Genomic DNA, 18,237 nt, shown 5'->3' on the forward strand with positions numbered 1-18,237 from the left:
TTTGCTCCTGCCAAGCTGCCTTTCCCTGGAATGCCCATCCCACCCATGACTATCTATCCCGTATACAAAATCTTAACTGTTTTCACCAGTAAATACAGGAAAAGATACCTAAGATCAAAGAAATGCAAATCAGGAAAACAAGGAGACAGCATTTCCACCTACCAGATCAGCAAAGATAAGTTTGACAACACCAGTGCTGGTGACAGTATAAGGAAACAGAATGCTCACACACTGCATCTGATGGGAGGATAAACTGGGCAACCTTTTTGAGGGCAACTTGGCAATACTTATCTAATTTATAAATTATCATGTCCCTTACTTTGAAAAGTAAACCAAGATACACTTACACAAAGCTATCTGTTGAAGCATTAATTCATAAAAACAAAAATCTGAAATCAATTTAAGTGTTTATTAACAGGGAACTGCTCAAATAAATTACAGTAGTGCCTTTCAAGAAATACTCTGCTATGCAGCTGTCAAAAAGAAAAAGCAAACCAAAAAAACAAGTAGATCTATTTGTGCTAAATGGGGAAAACATCCATAATACATTAAGTTTAAAAAAAAAGCAAGATCATAAACAAAGAATTAACATATGGCCTGACAATTCGACTTTTAAGTATATACCCAAAAGAACTGAAAGCAGAGACTCAGGCAGATATTTGTACACCAATGTTCAAGGCAGTATTGATCACAATAACCATAAGGTGGAAGCAACCCAAATGTCCACTGAACAGATGAATGGATAAACAAAATGTGGAATTACACAGACTGGAATATTACTCAGCCAAAAAAAGAGTCAAGTTCTGATACATGTTGCAATATGGGTGAACCTTGAAAATATTATGCCAAGTGAAATAAATCAGACACAAAAGGACAAATATTTGTATGATTCCACTTATATAAAATCACTAGAATATGCAAAATCATAGAGACAGAAAGTAGACTACAGATTACCAGGAGTGGTGAGGGGGGAAGAAAATGGGGAATTAATGGGTACAGAAATTCTGTTTGGGGTGATGGGAAAGTTTTGGAAATGGATGATGTTGATGGTAGTACAACATTGTGAATGTAGTTAATGCCACTGAATTGTATGCTTGGGAGTAGTTGAGATAGGAAATTTTATGTTGTATACATGTTACCACAATAAAAACAAAGCAATATACAAAGAATGATCCCTTTTGTGTAAATTTTTTTAAAAGGATACTCACATATATGCAAGACACTATTGAAATGGTTATTAAAATAAGACTTAATTTTATACTTTTGTGTACAATTTGAATTTCTAACGATATGTGGTGCTTCTACTTCTAGTTAAGGGAGAGGATTGTGGGTCATTTTTTTTTTAAATATACTTTTCTGAATTTTACTCTCATAACCATTCTAAAAATGGTCACTTTCTAATCCTGCCTATTCTCAAGGCTCTATATTACCTAGCACTGACCACAGGCATCAGTGAGCACATCAACATAAAACTTAGTACTATACTGCCTCTACGTTTTCTTACCTGCCCTGGCAGATTACAACTTCGCCAGAACAGGAGGCCATGTCCTCGAGTCTCTGTAAACCCCGTTGGTTTAGTGGCCATCTGGTGTAAAGTGGGCATTCACATAAAAACCCACTGAATGAGCAATAAATGATGATGTGAATGGGCCTCAGACTTCAAAATAAATTTGGTTAATGGAGTGGATACTCAGAGAAGTTTGATCCTTGGGCAAAAAGAGGAAAGAAAAAAGGCCCAAATACCTTCAGTAATTTACTTATCAGGAGAAAGCTTTCCATATTAAAAATAAAGATAAAGGAAAAAATACCCCTTATGCAAACTAGGGACTATAGTTAGTAATATTTTAATATTCTTTCATCAATTTTAACAAAGGTACTGCACCAATGCTAAATGTCAATAGTGAGGTATAAGGGGTATGGAGTTTTTCTTTTTGGAACAATAAAAATGTTCTAAAATTGATTGTGGTGATGAATGCACAACTCTGAGATTATACTGAAAGCCACTGATTGTACACTTTGGATGGACTGTATGGTGTCTGAATAAAATTGTTAAAAAAAAAAAAAAAAGCCAAGCAGGGAAAAACAATCACTTCTTGAAGGGGAATTCATTTCTTTATCTGTATTGTTTGAACTTTTTATGAGACAGAATTCATCTGTTATTTGAACTAAAGTGAACTAAAAAGCCAAACTAAATAAATGGGTAATTAAACAAATAAATAACAAAAATAAAGGTTAAGGTTTAGAATGTGTTTCAAGGTCAGAAAATCAGTCAAGATCTGATCTTAAAGGAAGTGGCTTATATTTTCCATGAATACTAAGCTGAAGGTAACCTTAGGGATCATACAATCCAGTGGTTTTAAAAAGCCACAGTTTTCTTTAGCAGTGGAATCTTTTTTATTCTCCAAATGGAAGTCTTCCAGAGAACTCCAATGAGAAACAAGTCAAAGCTAAGCTACCTGGCTGGAAGATCATCTACAAATCTCCGTTGTGAAGCATTTAATTCACCAGGCTCTCAATTCAGACTTCTGAGACTGAATTCCCAGGTGCCTAACCTTAAACAGGTCAATTTATTTCCCTGAACCATTTTTCTCATCTGTAAAATAGGAATAATAGCATCTTACTTTTTAGGGTTGTTACATATAAAGCACTTAAAACACTGTGATTCAGGTTCCTCAACTGTAAACTAGGATAAAATAGTTCCTAACTCCTAGGGTGGGTACAAGGATCCAATGAGTTAATATACAAAAAAGTGCTTAAAACTGAGAGTGGCCATTAGTCACATATAGCACTGAGCACTTGATAAGGGCTAGTCTATTTAGTCTGAGATGTGCTGTAAGTATAAAATACATACCAGATGTAGAACACTTAGTACCAAAAAAACTCTCATTAATATATTTTATATTGATTACATGTTGAAATGCTAAACTTGGATATAGTGGATTAAAGAAAATATACTAAACTTAATTTCCTGTTTCTTTTTAATGTGGCTAATAAAAACATGGCTCTAGAAAATTTAAAATCAGAAATGTGGCTTGTAATTTATTTCTATTGGATATCACAGATTTAGAACATGCCTAGCATTATAAACATCATCCCCACTACTTTATGAGAAAAGTTTTTATTCAACAAATAGGCTTACTACATGTGAGGGAAGCTGTGGGGCAGCTGAGATGACAGGGCCCCACCTCCTGGGACTTTACAACTCAGTAGGGTAAACAGATGCGCCTCTACAGTGTTGGAGAGTTTTAACCTGTTTATTTAGGCTGTCTCGCTGGTATGAAAGGGGCACCCCAAGCCAGAACAGGACGAGTAGGAGCCTCCAAGGTGGATTTGGCTGCCACCTGCCAGCTCCACCATCAAGGCTCCTGCGCTGTGTATATGGTTTCTTTCTTTGGGGACTCCTAGGTGCTCCCCTTAACTCAGGGTCAGGCCCGTGTCAGGGCCCACGAATCCCAACCCTTGATTGGCCATTACTGGCAGCCTTGTTCCACCCCCAGATTACCTGCCCCCATGTCAGGCTTCCCTCAGGATGCTCAGACACTCTTCAGTCCGGCCATAGTCCCCTGAGCACCCTAACAATCTCTGAGTCCCTCCCTGGCCCGCCAAATTCCACTGCTCTCCAAAACTTCTTGGGCCTCCCAACTCCCTCAGTCTTGTTCCTTCAGCTCCCCAAACTCCCTTCAGCCTCACCAAGACTCCCCGACTTCCTCCTCTAGAACCCCACCAACACCCCAGGAACCCCTCAGTCTTCCCGATGTCCCTCAGTCCTATCTCTGGGTCCCCAGAAACCCCATCGGAACCCTCAGCTTTCCCTCAGGCCTCCACAAACCCCCACAACCGTCCTCCGACCCCCATTCCCCTTGGCCTCTCTCTGAAACCACCTCACACGCACCCAAATGCACACCAGCACCAGCATTCCTCGTCACAGTCCCCTGGAACTCCTCTCAGACCCCCAGAGCCCCCATGACTAACATCCCCAAACTCCCCAGACCGCAGGAGCCTCTCGGCCGTACTCAGTTCTCGCGGAAGCACCCCGGGCCCCTAGGCCTGCACCCCAGCGCCCTCCGCGACCCGAACGCGGGCCCACCTGCGCGTCCAGCTGATTTAGCTGCTGCATGTCGCCGCCCACGGCCTCGGGCACCGGGTCCTGCGTGCAGTGCAGGCGGCCCATGGCCTCCTCCGCGGCCCCACAGGCCCGACAGGCCCTGCAGCTTCCACCAGCCTCCTCAGCCGGCTTCCTCCTGCGCCGCCGCCGGCCTCACCGCGCTTCCGCAGCAGCACTTTCGCCACGGCCGCGCCGCCGCCTAAGGCGCGCTCCTCCCTCGGCTGTCCCCGGGTGCGCGGCAGGAGCGCGCCCTCGCAGAGCCGCGGACACGCGCGGACCCCTGGGGGCGGGAGCGGCCTCGCGGAGCCACCCAGCCGCGCGGCCGCTGTACCCAGCGAAGGGCCCTGAGGAGCAGAGCGGTTCGAACGCGGCATTTCCTGCGGTGTCTCTTGCTGGGTGGCCCTTGGGCAAAGCCCTTGGTCTCTCTGAGCCTCAGTTTTAGTATATGTAAAATGATTCCTGGGATGGCTGCTTAAATTAATCCCCCTAAAAGGTTTAGAACAGAGGCTGGCACACAGGAGGCCCTTAATCGATGTCTAGCTGCTATTATTACCATGACGCAAATATTTACATTCAGCGGATATTTACCTGCGCGCCTACTAGGTGCCAGGCACTGGGGATAGAGGAGGAAACCAACCAGCTAGTGTCCCTAGAGCTTGCATCAGAGTAACGCAGCAGTGGTAAACTTGGGCGTCAATCAGCATCACCAGGAAGGCTCTCTAGAAACACATCTTGCTAGGCCCCACCTCCATTGTATCTGATTAGACGGGCCTGGGGTAGAGCCTGAAAATTAGCATCTGGAACAAATTCCTGTGGACCACACTTTGAGACCAGCTGGAGTGGAGGAAAACTGACCCCACCGAAGGCTACACAATGAAGTACAGTCTGTGATGGTGCTGGGAGGGCAATGGGCCGATAATCACCTCAGCCCTTGAAATGCTTTGATTTCCACATTTTCTCTTTTAAAGAACCTCTCCCAGTGCCGGGGTGAGGATCACTCACCTGACAGATGAGGAAACTGAGACATGCTGTGGCCTATAGGACTACCATCCCCAAGCCCAACAGCTTCACCTAACCCTGAGTTCAGCCTTTTTTTTTTTTTTTTTTTGTGGTCGTGGTGGGGGGGCGGTTTTCCTAGAAACCTAGGATGGGAAGAATGTGGAAGGATTGACTGACCTTCCCCACCAGGCTTTCTTTTCTACCCATTTCCAAAATTCCCTTCTGGGAGGATATGAACAAAATCTCCTTTACCCAGAGGCCAAGCCCACGCCCGTGGTCATTATTTCACTTATGCTTTCATTCAGCAGATAACACCGTAATAGGTACTGGGACACAAGTGACAAAGCCAGATGCGATGATTCCTGGCCTAATGGAAGTCAGAGTTTAGTTGGAGACAGACATAAACACATAAAATGCACTCACGTGAGCTTATGAGGTGACGCTGGGAGGAACAAGGTGCTCTGAGAGTGTATACAGAGCACCCGTCCAAGTCTGGGGTGCTCGGAGGAGAGTAGGCCTTCAGGTCACCAGCAGCCAGGGACTGAACCCAGACCCCCTGACTCACCATCCAGGAATTTTTATTTTATTTATTTTATTTAAAAATATTTTTTAACCTTTTCAGAAAGATCCTTGTCAGGGCATAATATTTATTTATATCTTTAAATTTTAAGTCAACTTTGTTGAGGTAAAATTTGCATACAATAAAATGTACCCATTTCAATTTATTTTTAAAAATTATTTATAATTTTTTTTTTTTAAATATCCTCAAGGAAACCACTGGATTACCTTCATTTCTGCCCCCACAGGGACTGGTGCTGACACTCATAAATATTTGTGGAATTGAATTAGCCCATGTAAAAAAAAAATAGAGAAAAGGGAGGGAAATTGCTTGAAATTTCTGCCCATTGCTGCAGAAACACGGTAACTGCTTAACAGGTCATAGAAAGGGTGCTGTTATTTTGTTTTGTTTTATTTATTCAGGGCTCTTCCATTAAGGATTCCAAGCTGTTTAATCCCTCCTATTTAAAGTGTGGTCTTTGGGCCAGCAGCATCCAAATCACCTTTGTTAGGTGATTTTGTTTGTTAGAAATGCAGGCTCTCAGGCCCCGCCCCAGACTTGCTGCTACAACATCTGCATTTTAGCAAGATCTCCAGATGATTCTTGAGCACATTAAAGTTGGAAGTGCAAATAATAATAACAACCATTTTTAAATGCCTACCACGTGCAGGGCTTTACTTTAAGCACCAGAATCCATGCCGTGTATGATGATGGTTATACTTTGAGTAGTTTACCCACTGCCAGTCATAGTATTTCTGTTTTAATTTTTATCACATTGTGTTATTGCCGTCATTTACATATTTGTCTCCCTTACTTACAGATTATGCTGTCTTGGGCAAATTACTCACCATTCTGTGCCTCCCTTTCCTTTTTAATCTGTAAAATGGAGAAATAATATAAACTATTTGATAGGATTAAATGAGACAATGCTTGTAAAGCACTTAGCATGGCGACTGGGCACATAGTAAGCACGCAATAAATGCTTAGTAGTATTCTAATGTTTCAGTCTTATAAAAAGAACATGGCAATAAGCATTCCTGTATAAAATTTCTTCCACATTTGATTATTTCTTTATGAGAAATTCCTAGGATGTCAAGGATATTATTTTCAGACTTTCTGGGTTCTAAACAGCACCAGGGTGGACAAAATTTCATGTCTCTCGGAGGGCACCCAGAAATTAGCATCTCATCCTGAACGGGGACCTTGTGGCTGGTTCACTTTATAATAAAACTCCCTGCTGTGCCTCTTGGAAGACCCTGTTCCCCTTCCAACCCTCACCCCCTCCACCCCAAGGAGAAGAAACCCAAGTCCCCTAAAAGAAACCTCAAAGTCTCAGACAATGCCATTCTTGGCTTCAATTATAAATGCTACATAAACATCATCATAAGACGCTGCATAATATTCTCCTGAGCGAGGATATGATAATGCCAACATCAGTTCCCATGGCTGCCTATTTAACTCTTCACAATTTTTCAATTTTATTAAAAGCTTTGCAACTAACAAAGGCAATAAATAAAAATGCCTTACTAATGTCCTCTTTCCCAATCATGAAGGATGGAGTGGTGATAACTTTTAATGGGATAACTTTATAGCAGGAAATGCAGGCAGGACCAGGCCTCCCTTCCAGACACCCCCCCCCCCCCCCAGCAGCTCCCATTTCAGCCTTTACAAGGGACCCTGCTCCATTCATTCACTTTAAAATGGCCCTGTGGAGGGCAATGCACACCCCGTGCAAGTGAAAGGAGTTCATTAGATGTAGTTTCTCAGGCAAGGAGGATTCCTGCTGGGAATTTCCCCAAGAGGTCAGGTCCTCCTAGGAAGAAGGAGCCTCAGAAATGCCAAAGGTTTTTTGTTTTGTTTTGTTTTGTTTTTAAATTAAACTTTGTATTTTGAGATAATTGTAGATTCACATTTGGTTGTAAGAAATAATACAGAGAAATCCTTTATGCCCTTTATCTGATTTCCCTTGATGGTAACATCTTGCAAAACTATCGAACAGTATCATGACCAGGATACTGACATTGATACAGTCAAGATACTGTATCATTTCCATCACCACAGGGGTCCCTTATCATGCCCAAGGGCGTTTCAACAGGAGACAAACTCCTGGCCCTCTTTATACCAAAAACTGAAAGGAAAAAAAATCCACTATGGACATTTTCATGTTTCCATTTATTACTATCATCACCACAATCTTCAATATTAGCTCCTTTATTATAAAAATGATGGACAAAAATACAAAAATATGATTGACCTAGACTCTTCAAAAACACAAATGTCATGGATTGTATAATAATGTAGCTTAAGAGGTTGACGGTGTGATTGTGAAAGCCTTGTGGATCACACTCCCTTTATCCAGTGTTTGGATGGATGAGTAGAAAAATGGAGACAAAAACTAAATGAAGAATGGGGGGGGGAGGAATAATTTGGGTGTTCTTTTTTAATTTTATTTTTTATTCTTATTTTTACTTTTTCTGGTATACAGAAAGTATTCAAAAAATAGATTGGGATGATGAATGCACAATTGTATAATGGTTCTATGAACAGTTGATTGTACACCACGGATGATTGTACGATATGTGAATATATCTCAATAAAACTGAATTAAAAAAAAAACACGTCATGAATGACAATGATGAAGGAAGGCTGAGGAATTGTTCCAGATTAAAAGAAACTAAAAAGGAGAAGACAACTAAATGCAATGTGGGATCCTGAATGGGAGTAAACAATTGCTAAAAAAGACACTATTGGGACAAATGATGAAATGTGAAGATAGCCTGTAGGTTAAATAATATTCTATCAGTGCTCATGTTCTTAGTAAATACATGCTGAAGTACGTAAGGGTAAAGGAAGATAAAATGGTTCAGGAAAAAAATGAGCATATATACGGAGAAAGAGAAGAGATGCAAATATGGCAAATGTTAACAATTAGTGAATCTGGGTGAAGAGGATACAGGGATATACAGGTGTTCTTTGTACTATTCTACTATTCTTGCAACTCCTCCGAAAAGTTACAGAATATATTTTTAAAAGGGTTAAAAAAAAAAGAAAGCCTAACCTTTGTTCCCTTCATTCCCATCCTGTTCATAAGGGAAATGATTTTCTATTTTAACTAATATATCTTTGACTATTCAGGCTGGGAGAAGTGATAGCATTTATATGCATTTTCCCTCTTAATCCTCTCTGTAACCCCACCAGGAGGTGGCAACTCTTATCCCCATCTTGTAGAAGGGGGGATGGGGTTCAGAGGAGAGGTTTACCCAAGGTCACTGTGCTGGATAAGGGCAACTCTCAGACTGGAGTCTCCCAAATATTCTCTCAGAACAGTCTGGGATGGTGATTAGGCTTTTTCCTCCCTTTTTTTTTGAACGCTGGACTCATATACACCACTTACACTATTTTAGCATCTTGCTGTTGTCACTTAGCAATTTCTAAATTAATACTAACAAAGTTGCTAGTTCTTTTTCACAACTACCTAGTATTTCACTGCATAGATGAATCCTATATAATTTAACAAGCCCCCACAGATGGACACTTAGAGTTTTACCATGTTAACGCTATTACAAACAATGGGAACAGATATCTCTGCATACCTGCATGTACTTGTAGAATAAATTTTTAGAATGGAATTGCTAGGTCAGTGCAGTTTGTAAACTTTTTGTTTGGACAGAAGCTGTCAAATTTCCTAAGAAGGAAGAATCTGAAGTGAGCCTTGTGGATACATTTGTCCATTTACTCAACATGTCTTTATTGAACACCTACTATGTGCCAGGTACCATGCTGGCTGCTGGGACAGAGCAGTGAACCAGACACACACTCCTCTGTTATGCGGCTGACTGTCTTCCAGTGGAGATTTTATCAGAAGCCTTATTCTAAAAAGGATTATGGGCAGAGGAATACACACACACACACACACACACACACACACACACACACAGTAAATCAGGATCAAGCAAGATGCAAATTGGCCAACATATCCAGCAGCAGAGAGATTATTGATAAATTTCCAAACTGACTCTGAGTTTACTGGAAGCCAGGGGGAGAGGAGTCAATTTCACTTGTAGTCGTTTATCCTTATATGTGCCAAAATTTATGTACATAATCCTCTTGTTGGACTTTCAGATAATACCAATTCTCTGGTTTTGTATAGAATGCAGTAATGCACTTGCTTGCCTGTCCACAAATCTCCCTCCAAATCTCAGGATTTCACCTGGAGATAAATTTTTAAAGTGGATCCCTGGGGCAAAGTTTTAACCTTTTTAAGATCCTTGTGCCTACACTCCAAGGGACATTTAAGCTGTCCCCTCTAGAAATTTGTTTTTTAAAGGGCACTTTGGCAGTTCCTAGTTTGAGGGTGGGGGTGATAATGTCTCCACCTCTTGGGAATCTCATCCTTTATTTCAAATTCATGGTAGGAATCCCTTTGCCTGAGAAAATGAGGCCTTGGATCTCTATTGTCTGCTTTGTTTTCTTCCTCAGGATAATTATAAAGTGAATGCCTAGCTTGACTCCGATTTAGAACTGCAATGCAAATTGCTGCTGGGTGCTGGGACCAAAATTTGGGGTATAGCCTTGACTGGTGAAGTTTCATCTCTCTGAGCTTCACTTTCTTCATCTGTAAGGTGGAGGTCTGGAGAGCCTTCCAGGAGGATGATGATGCATTTCCTCACAGTGCAGACCTCAGCCTAGAGTGTTTTGTTAACTAGGGATGGTGGTGATCATGGTGACAGGGAGACACAAGTGCCCTGTTACCAGGTAATGTTCACCCACCTTGTCCCTTGCATAATTTCCAGGCCCTAGTGCCCATTCCATTTCCATTATTGGGGCCTCCAGGAGACCTTTCTTTTCGTGCCTCTTTCCTTCCTCAGTCGACCTCCAGGTTCCTGAGTTCCCACCTTCAGTTCCTGTCTACTACTCCTGGTAGCTAAGAGGTCTATAGGATTATAAAGTAATTAGTTTTCCCTTCTACCCACCGCACTTTTGCTTAGAACTCTAGCACAGGTTGCTACCAGGGTAAAAACTAACATCCCTTTTTCAAAAAATCGTGGAAACATATTTAAATTTGCCACTGAAATCATTTTTTAAGGTGTACAACTCAGTGCATTAATTACCTTTACAATGCTGTTCTACCATCACCACCAGCTACAAATCTATTTGAACCCATGCTACATTCTATGTGTGTATTATTTTGCCCTTTTCTTGGTCAACTCATATGGACAAAAAAAAATCCATAGCACCTCATGACTCTTCATCATTCTTTTGTAACTGCTGCATGGAATTCCACAGCATGAATAAACTGCAGTTTATTTAATCATTTCACTGTTAATGGACAATTAGGTTGTTTACAACTTTTCCCCATTAGAAACCCGGCTGCAAAGAATATTCCTCTTTGTGCCTCCTCATAGGTATATAGATTTCTACTTTTAAGAGTTAGTGCTAAATTGTTCCATATGACTGTATAACTACTCATTACTTTGATAATTTTCCAACACTTTATTATGAAAATGTCCAAACATACAGCAAAGTTGAAAGAATTCACAGAGAACACTCTTATATCCACCACCCAGATTCTACTGTTAACATTTTACCATAATTGCTTTATCACATATCTATCCATTTATCTTTCCACTTATCCTACTTTTTGAAGCATTTCAAAATAAATTGCATACATCAGTACACTTCTCCCTGAACATTTTAACATGTATATCACTAACTAGAGTTTAAAATTTGTTCGCAGTTTTGTCTTTGAAGTAAAATTTACATACAAAGATAGGCACAAATAAGCAAATAGGTACATTTGCTGAATTTTGACAAATGGTTACACACACCATTGTGTAACCCAGACCCCTATCAAGATACAGATTATCACCATCACTGTAGAAAGGTCATTTATGTCCTTTCCCAGTCAATCCCTGCTGTCATTCTCCTGGAGATAATCAGTGTTCTTTTTTTTTTCCAGCATAGATTGCCTGTTCTAGAACTATTTTTTTAATAGAGTAAATATAACCTATGCCCCCCTCATATCTTTTTTTCTTTTACTTCTTAATTTTTAATGGAGAAAAAAAATCCTGCCTATTCTCAGATGCCTAAACGATGAATTCCATTTTTCCTTGAGCACCTGTAAACAATTCATTTATTCCCTGGATGTATTTTGGCTTTGGGCTTCCTTAGAGCAAGGACCACATCTACACCTATTAGGCACTCAATAAATGTTTGTTCCCTTGAAGCCCTCACTCATTACTTTCTTACCTACAACCCTCAGACAAACCAGCAAGTACCCCTGGACCTGGCTTCCTTTACTTTTGGAAGCTCAGGCTTGACTCCTGTGGGAGTAAGATGATACAAGGCAGAAGGTCAGCAGCCTGGGGTTCTGGTCTCCTTTCCCCCTGAACCTGCTAAGTGACCTTGGGCAAGCAGCAGTTTCCTCCCCTGTCAAATGAGGCAGATGCTTATAGTGTGGAATGAGACCAAAAATCTTGGTGCTATCTTGACAACTCTCTCTTATGCCCCCACATTTAGGACCCACCAGCAAATATGACAGTTCTTCCTTCAAATCACGTCCCAAATCTGACCCTCACCACCCTTCTACCACCACACCTGGTGTAAGTTACCATCCTTACCCCACTAGATTCCTGCACCAGCCTCCTCACTGTTCTTCTGGCTTTCCCTTGTCCCCCTATTGTGAAAATGTGTGTTATACACGGGAAAGTACCATCCAGATGTTGGTGTCCTTAACTGATAGTAGCTTAGGGTGCTGGTATCAGTTACTTGTATTGACCTTGGGCAGGTCATTCAAGTTCTTTTGTCCCTAGTTTGAAAAGTGGGGATACTAGCACCTGCCTTAGAAGATTATGATGAGGATTAAATGAGAAGCTACATGGAAAGTGCTTAGCACAGTGCCTGATACGGAGTGATGATAATAACTGTCATTGGTGTGGAGAGACTGGAAGGAAAGGATTTTACTTCTTGGATTTGCTTGGGGTCCAGAATCTTTCAGCTTACTGTTTTGTGATAAACAGAGGTAATGGATCGCGCCTGTCCAGACCTGCCTTTGTCTGTTCTGGGCAGGGCCCTCTGGCCCCGCAAGCTTTGTTAGGTCCATATACAGGGCGTGATGATAACCCTGTCTGCAGGCTGGGCTTTGGAAAATGGTTATTGAGTTATGTTCAGTGATTATAATACTAGCAATAGCTAATATTTAATGAGCACTTACTAGGTGCCATGCTAAGCATTTTATGGTAACAGAGTGGGTAAGACCACAGCTTGGCATTTAATCCCAGCTCCTGGCACAAAATTTGACTGTATGACCTTGGACAGTTGGTTATGCTGCTTCTGTGGGCCTGATTTTCCCCATCTGTAAAATGGGGGTAATAATCCTTCCTATTCATAGGCTGCCAGTAGGGGTCAAAGGCTACTACTGTGAGGAGTCAATGTGTAATATATATAAAACACTCAGATGAGTGTCTGGCATGTGGCAGGCTCTCATTACCATCACTAACACACTTATTTTATAATAACAATGAATAAATACCTGACCAGCCTGTGTGTGCTTGTCTGGCCAGGTACTTTTAAAATAAATATTTCAATGGTCCATTTTTTAGTTAAAAAAAAGGAGAAAAGAATCCTTTCCGTAGGTAAACTGGAACAGAAAGATGTCTGGGTGTTCCTGTTGAAAACGAATGGCAAGAACCCACTTTGCAAGTGAAGGTGGTCTGTAATGACACCACAATTAAGACTGAGTACTTTACAATGGGGTTCTTTCACATACATGGGCAACCCCCACAATCGCTCAGGAAGTAGGCGTTACTATTATTATTATTATTCCAATTAGATGGGGGAGATGACTGAGGCTCAAACTCCTTAGCATAGCACACAGGGAGTGTGTGTGGGGGGGCAAGTTGGGAGTCTCTAGGACAAACAGCTTCACCTTGCTGAGCCTCAGTTTCCTTGACTGTAAAATGGGGCCTATCACACTGCTTGTAAACCTAGAGGTGAACCTGGCTTGCCTCAGCGGCCGGGAGCTGACTGGTGACTGGCAGAGAGATGAAGGGACAAGGATAGCTGATGCTAAGGAGGCAGGGAGAAAGTTCATCTCTGTACCTGCCAAGAGCTGGCACAGGCTTGTATTTGTTATTAACAATGATAATATTTTGTTTCATTTAACAAGCACTTTAATGGTGTTTTCTCATGTGCCAGGCACTGTTTGAAATTCTTTGCATATATTAACTCATAATTCTCATATGACAGCCCCTGTGAAATAGGTACTATTATTATCTCCATTTTACAGTGAGGAAATTGAGGCACAGGGAAGTGAAATCACTTGCCCATAAAAATATTTATCATATATTAAGTACCTATTATGCATCAGACATGGTGCTAAGCACTTTACATATACAATTAAAAACCTGTTGCTTTTCTAAGAGCTGAAGAGATGATAGCATAATTCAACACAAACATATTTAATCACAACATAGGTGCAAGTGTATCGAGGTTTTAATTTATTTCCATGAAGTCTCCCCAGGATGTATATGTGTGTGTGTGGCTTTTTTTTTGTTTTTTAACCACCCTTCGCCCAGTGCTCAAGCCAAAATCCCGGAAGGTCATATTGACTCCACTTTTACCTTTAACCCCCTCAGCCATTGGCAGGACTTGGCTCAATCTCTACAATCTATCCCAAAACCTCCTCTGCTCTCACTGTGGGCCTGGCTCCCAACCTCTCTCTTCTAGATCAGGACACGCCTCCTTGCCCCCAATATATATTTTAAACATCTGAGTCAGATTATGGCTCTAATGACTCTTCATATCACTTGGCATGAAACCTAAAGTCCCCATGAGGTCCCACATGACCTTCCCCACTCCCTCTGCTGTGGCCACACCTGCCTCCTGGCTATCTACCCACAAGCCAGGCAGATCTTCCCTTGGCCTCATCTTTATCACTCGGATCTCATTCAAAGCTCACCATCCTCCCATGGTTGTCTATGAACTCACTGCACTCTATCTTCTTCCCAGCCTTTATCTATACCTGATATTCACTTATTTGTTTATTTATATTCACTTTCTGATACTCCCCCAGCAGGACATAACCCCATATCTTACCTGTTCAGATATGAACAGGTCACCTAGCAGGTGCTCACTCAGGGTTTGACTCACCTTGAGCAAGCTCCTCCCTTCTCTGGACCTCAGACCCCTCATCTCAAATGGGTCCTCCAATCTTCCTTGCCCTGCTTCCTCATAGGGTGGTTGTGAGGCTCCAATGAGATGGTGAATATGACCAATAAACTTTGCAAACTGTAAAGTTCTGCACCCTGGAAAGACCATGCCATTTTTTCCTTCCACCATCCTTCTGACATTCACTTTCATTCCCCAATGACAGGAATGAGACCACCTGCTCATTCCATGCCCTCTATTCCTTTTTCCTGGATTTAGCTTGTCTGCTATCCCCATAAATGATCACTATGTTGCAGAAAACCCAGCCCTTTGGCATCTGTACAAACTAGTTGGCTGAAACAACAGAGATTTATCGTCTCGTGGTTCTGGAGGCTAGAAGTCCAAAATTAAGGTGTCAACAGAACCATGCTTCCTCTTAAAGGGGAGACTCTGCTTCATGCCTCTTCCCTGGCTTCTGGTGGGTAGCCAGCAATCCATGATGTCCCTTGGCTTGTGGCATAAATCTGCCTCTGCCACATGGTCATTTCTCTATCTCTGTCTTGCCATGTCCCAATTTCCTCTGCTTATAAGGACACCAGTCATATTTGGATTAGGGCCTATCTTGATTCAATTTGGCCTTATCCGAATAAGATCTTCAAAGGTCCTATTCACAAATGAGTTCACATCCGCAGGACTGGGGTGGGGGGCACTTGACCATGCTTTTGTGGGGGACATGATCAGTCCACCACTTAAATGTTCCATAAATGGTCACCATTATGCTGGTGGGTTTTATGTTTATGGTGATGCTCATTTGGCAATTCAAAGGCCTTTCTGAATTGGTAACTGAGTTATCTTAACTGACATTTTCAAAGATCCTATTTACAAATAAGCTCACATTCATGGAACTGGGGGTTAGGATGTAAGCATGTCTTTTTGAGAGACACAGTTCAACCCCTAACAGCAGCTGAACTAGGTCTCCCAAGCTTCCCTGGTGGTGGCACAGAGATACTTTACCAGGTGGCACATTTTGGCTTCTGATTCAGAAAATGGAGTCCCCAGCAGTCCTCCCCACAGCCCTGCCAGCTCATTTTTTTCCTACCCATAAAGACATATCTCAGATGATGGGGACAAGCCACAGGTCCTCCCAAGAGACCCCCTTGTTTCTGCATCAAGTGACTGGAACCCAATTTTGGACATTTGTGCCAGAGAGCCAAGGAGTTCCTGCTCTTCATTCACTTGTTAAGGTGTCAGAAGCTGAGCTCATTTCTTTTTGGAGTCCCCTCAGCCTCTCTCCAGGTTCCTAGGTAGAATAAGAAGCAATAAGTGTAGAAACTTTTGCAGCTTCCAAAGAATTTACCATTTATTCATTTGCAATTACCTGGTAAGAGATACAGAGATTAAGCTGTGGTTTAACTCAGAGTGCCAGGACCCAGGAAGCAGAAACCTGTGCTCATTCATTCAACAAACTTGTGCTCATTCATTCAACAAACTTGTACTGGCTCTTTTTGGTGCTAGGCCCCCCTGAAGGTACTGGAGGCACAGTGGTTTCTGCCCTCCTGGAGTTGTGTGTGTGTGTGTGTGTGTGTGTGTGTGTGTGTGTGTAGGGGTATAAAAAAGGAAACAAGGAAATACACAAAATCAATTTCAGATCACTTTAGGCGCTATGAAGAGATTGAAATATATTAGGAGTGATGAAAAGGGGATATATTCAGGTGGGGTGGTCAGGAAAAGTCTCTCCAGAAGGTGACATTTGGAGGGGAACCGAATGATAAGCTGGCCATGTAGACATCTGGGTGACAAGAGTGCCCAGCAGAGTGGACAGTGAGGGAAAAAGGCCCTGAGGCAGGAGTGTGCTTTGTGTCTTTGAGGAACACCAGAGAAACCAGATGGTTGGAGTGAAGTGAGAGAGGAAAGAGGCAAGGGGATACCTGGAAAGGTGGCAGGGACCGACTCCTACAGGGCCTTGTAGGCCACCATGTTAGTCATTCATTTGTTCTTTCATTCATTCATTCAACACATTCATTGAACATCTACGGTGTGCTAAGACACACTGAGACCCTGCCCTCACAGTTCAATGTGTGGAGAGGCGTACAATAAGCAGGTAAAAAAATGAATATTTAAACATAAATACAGTGTGTGATAAATACTAGGAAGTGCTGTTTTCACATAGTTCCAGGCCCTCTTAAGGGCCGAGGCAGCTGAGACCTGCTAAGGGAGAGGGGCTTCTCCCTCAGCTGGTGGATGCCAGCAGAGCTCCAGAATCCAGGAAACCAGGGCCTGCTTGCCTTTCCTCCTTTCCCCTCCCCTCCTCTCAAGATGGCTGACAAAGGCCGAGCCTGGAGGAAAGACAGGAGGCCTAGCCAGAGGGTCCAGAGAGGGGTGACTGGAGGGGGGCATTCTAACGCCCAGGTGTCATCGCGGCCGGGGTGGGGGTATAAAGGGGAGACTTGGTTGCTGTGTGACTCCAGTGGGCACCCGTCCCTCTCTGGGCCCCCGCACCCAGACCAGTGTGTAGCTATATGAGGCGTGGGTGGGAGGTGGGGGAAAGGCCCAGGAAGAGTCTCCAGTGTTGGGATATGTCTGGGAGACCCCGGTAGTGCTGATCATTCCCGTTGGTGGTTTAACAGGCCCCGGGGGAATGGGGGGTGGGGCGGGAGGCGGCGCCTGTGGAGGACAGGCGAAAGGGGAGGCTCCGGAGTGATTTCAAATTTCCCTCGTCCCCCCCCCTCCGCTACCCGGCTCCCGGGGCCGGGCTCTGAGTGGCTGCGGCGGGGGCGCCTCTGGGCAGGGGCGGGGCGAGGGCCGGGCCCGGGTTACAAGGGGACTCGGCGCCGCCCCCTCCCCACCCACTCCTGCTGCCCCGTCCCGCCTGCGCCGCTTCCTCGCAGCAGCCACCCCCCAGCCCCGCCGCCGCACCCCGCGTGGACGCCCCGAGCGCCCCCCGACGGACGCGACCGACTCACTGGCGGGCGGGAGAGCGCGGGGCCGCGCCCGGCCAGCGGCACCGGGGTTAAGTGGCCCAAGTAAACGTAGCGCGGAGATCGGCGCCGGAGATTCGCGAGCCGAGCGCCTTGCGCGGCCGCTCGCCGGCCCCCCGCCAGCCTGTCCCGACCCGCGGCTCGACGGCGAAGCCGCGCCCGAGCCAGGCTCTCGGCAGGTGAGCGCTCCGTGGCCCGGGGGAGGCCGGCCAGTCCCGGCGCTCCCGGGTCTGTAAGGTAGAGACCCTTGCCCGGGGGTGTCGCCGGGACGGTTTCCCGCCTGGTTGGAGACCAGACTTGTTCGGGGCGCGAGCGGAGGAAAGGTCCCCTGACTCTGGACTAATATGGAGGAAGAGGGCAAGAAGAATAAAATGCGGGGGGGTGGGGGGTGGGCGCACGTTTTACACGGCTACGAGTGGAGGAGATGCCTCTGCTGTACTCTTTAAGAC

General features: G+C 43.8%; 2 protein-coding genes across 6 annotated transcripts in view; one reads left to right on the forward strand and one right to left on the reverse strand.

Annotated features, from left to right (window-relative positions):
• Positions 1-4,283, reverse strand: part of COMMD7 (COMM domain containing 7) — a 40,676-nt gene extending 36,393 nt beyond the window's left edge. For 2 of the 5 annotated variants that reach the window (XM_037811589.1, XM_037811588.1), the window contains exon 1: positions 4,088-4,281. In XM_037811589.1, coding sequence (XP_037667517.1) covers positions 4,088-4,171 — 84 coding nt within the window. In that variant the 5' untranslated portion in view covers positions 4,172-4,281. Of the gene's footprint in view, positions 1-4,087 lie in introns of all 5 variants that reach the window. The other 3 variants (XM_037811586.1, XM_037811585.1, XM_037811587.1) reach the window with 3 other exon arrangements.
• A 13,607-nt stretch (positions 4,284-17,890) lies between these two features.
• Positions 17,891-18,237, forward strand: part of DNMT3B (DNA methyltransferase 3 beta) — a 39,535-nt gene continuing 39,188 nt past the window's right edge. Inside the window, exon 1 of the mRNA XM_037811942.1 lies at positions 17,891-17,967. The gene's annotated coding sequence lies outside the window, so the exon portion shown is untranslated. The remainder of the gene's footprint in view (positions 17,968-18,237) is intronic.

The sequence above is a fragment of the Choloepus didactylus genome, chromosome 19, assembly GCF_015220235.1.
Source record: "Choloepus didactylus isolate mChoDid1 chromosome 19, mChoDid1.pri, whole genome shotgun sequence".
Taxonomy (NCBI): domain Eukaryota; kingdom Metazoa; phylum Chordata; class Mammalia; order Pilosa; family Megalonychidae; genus Choloepus; species Choloepus didactylus.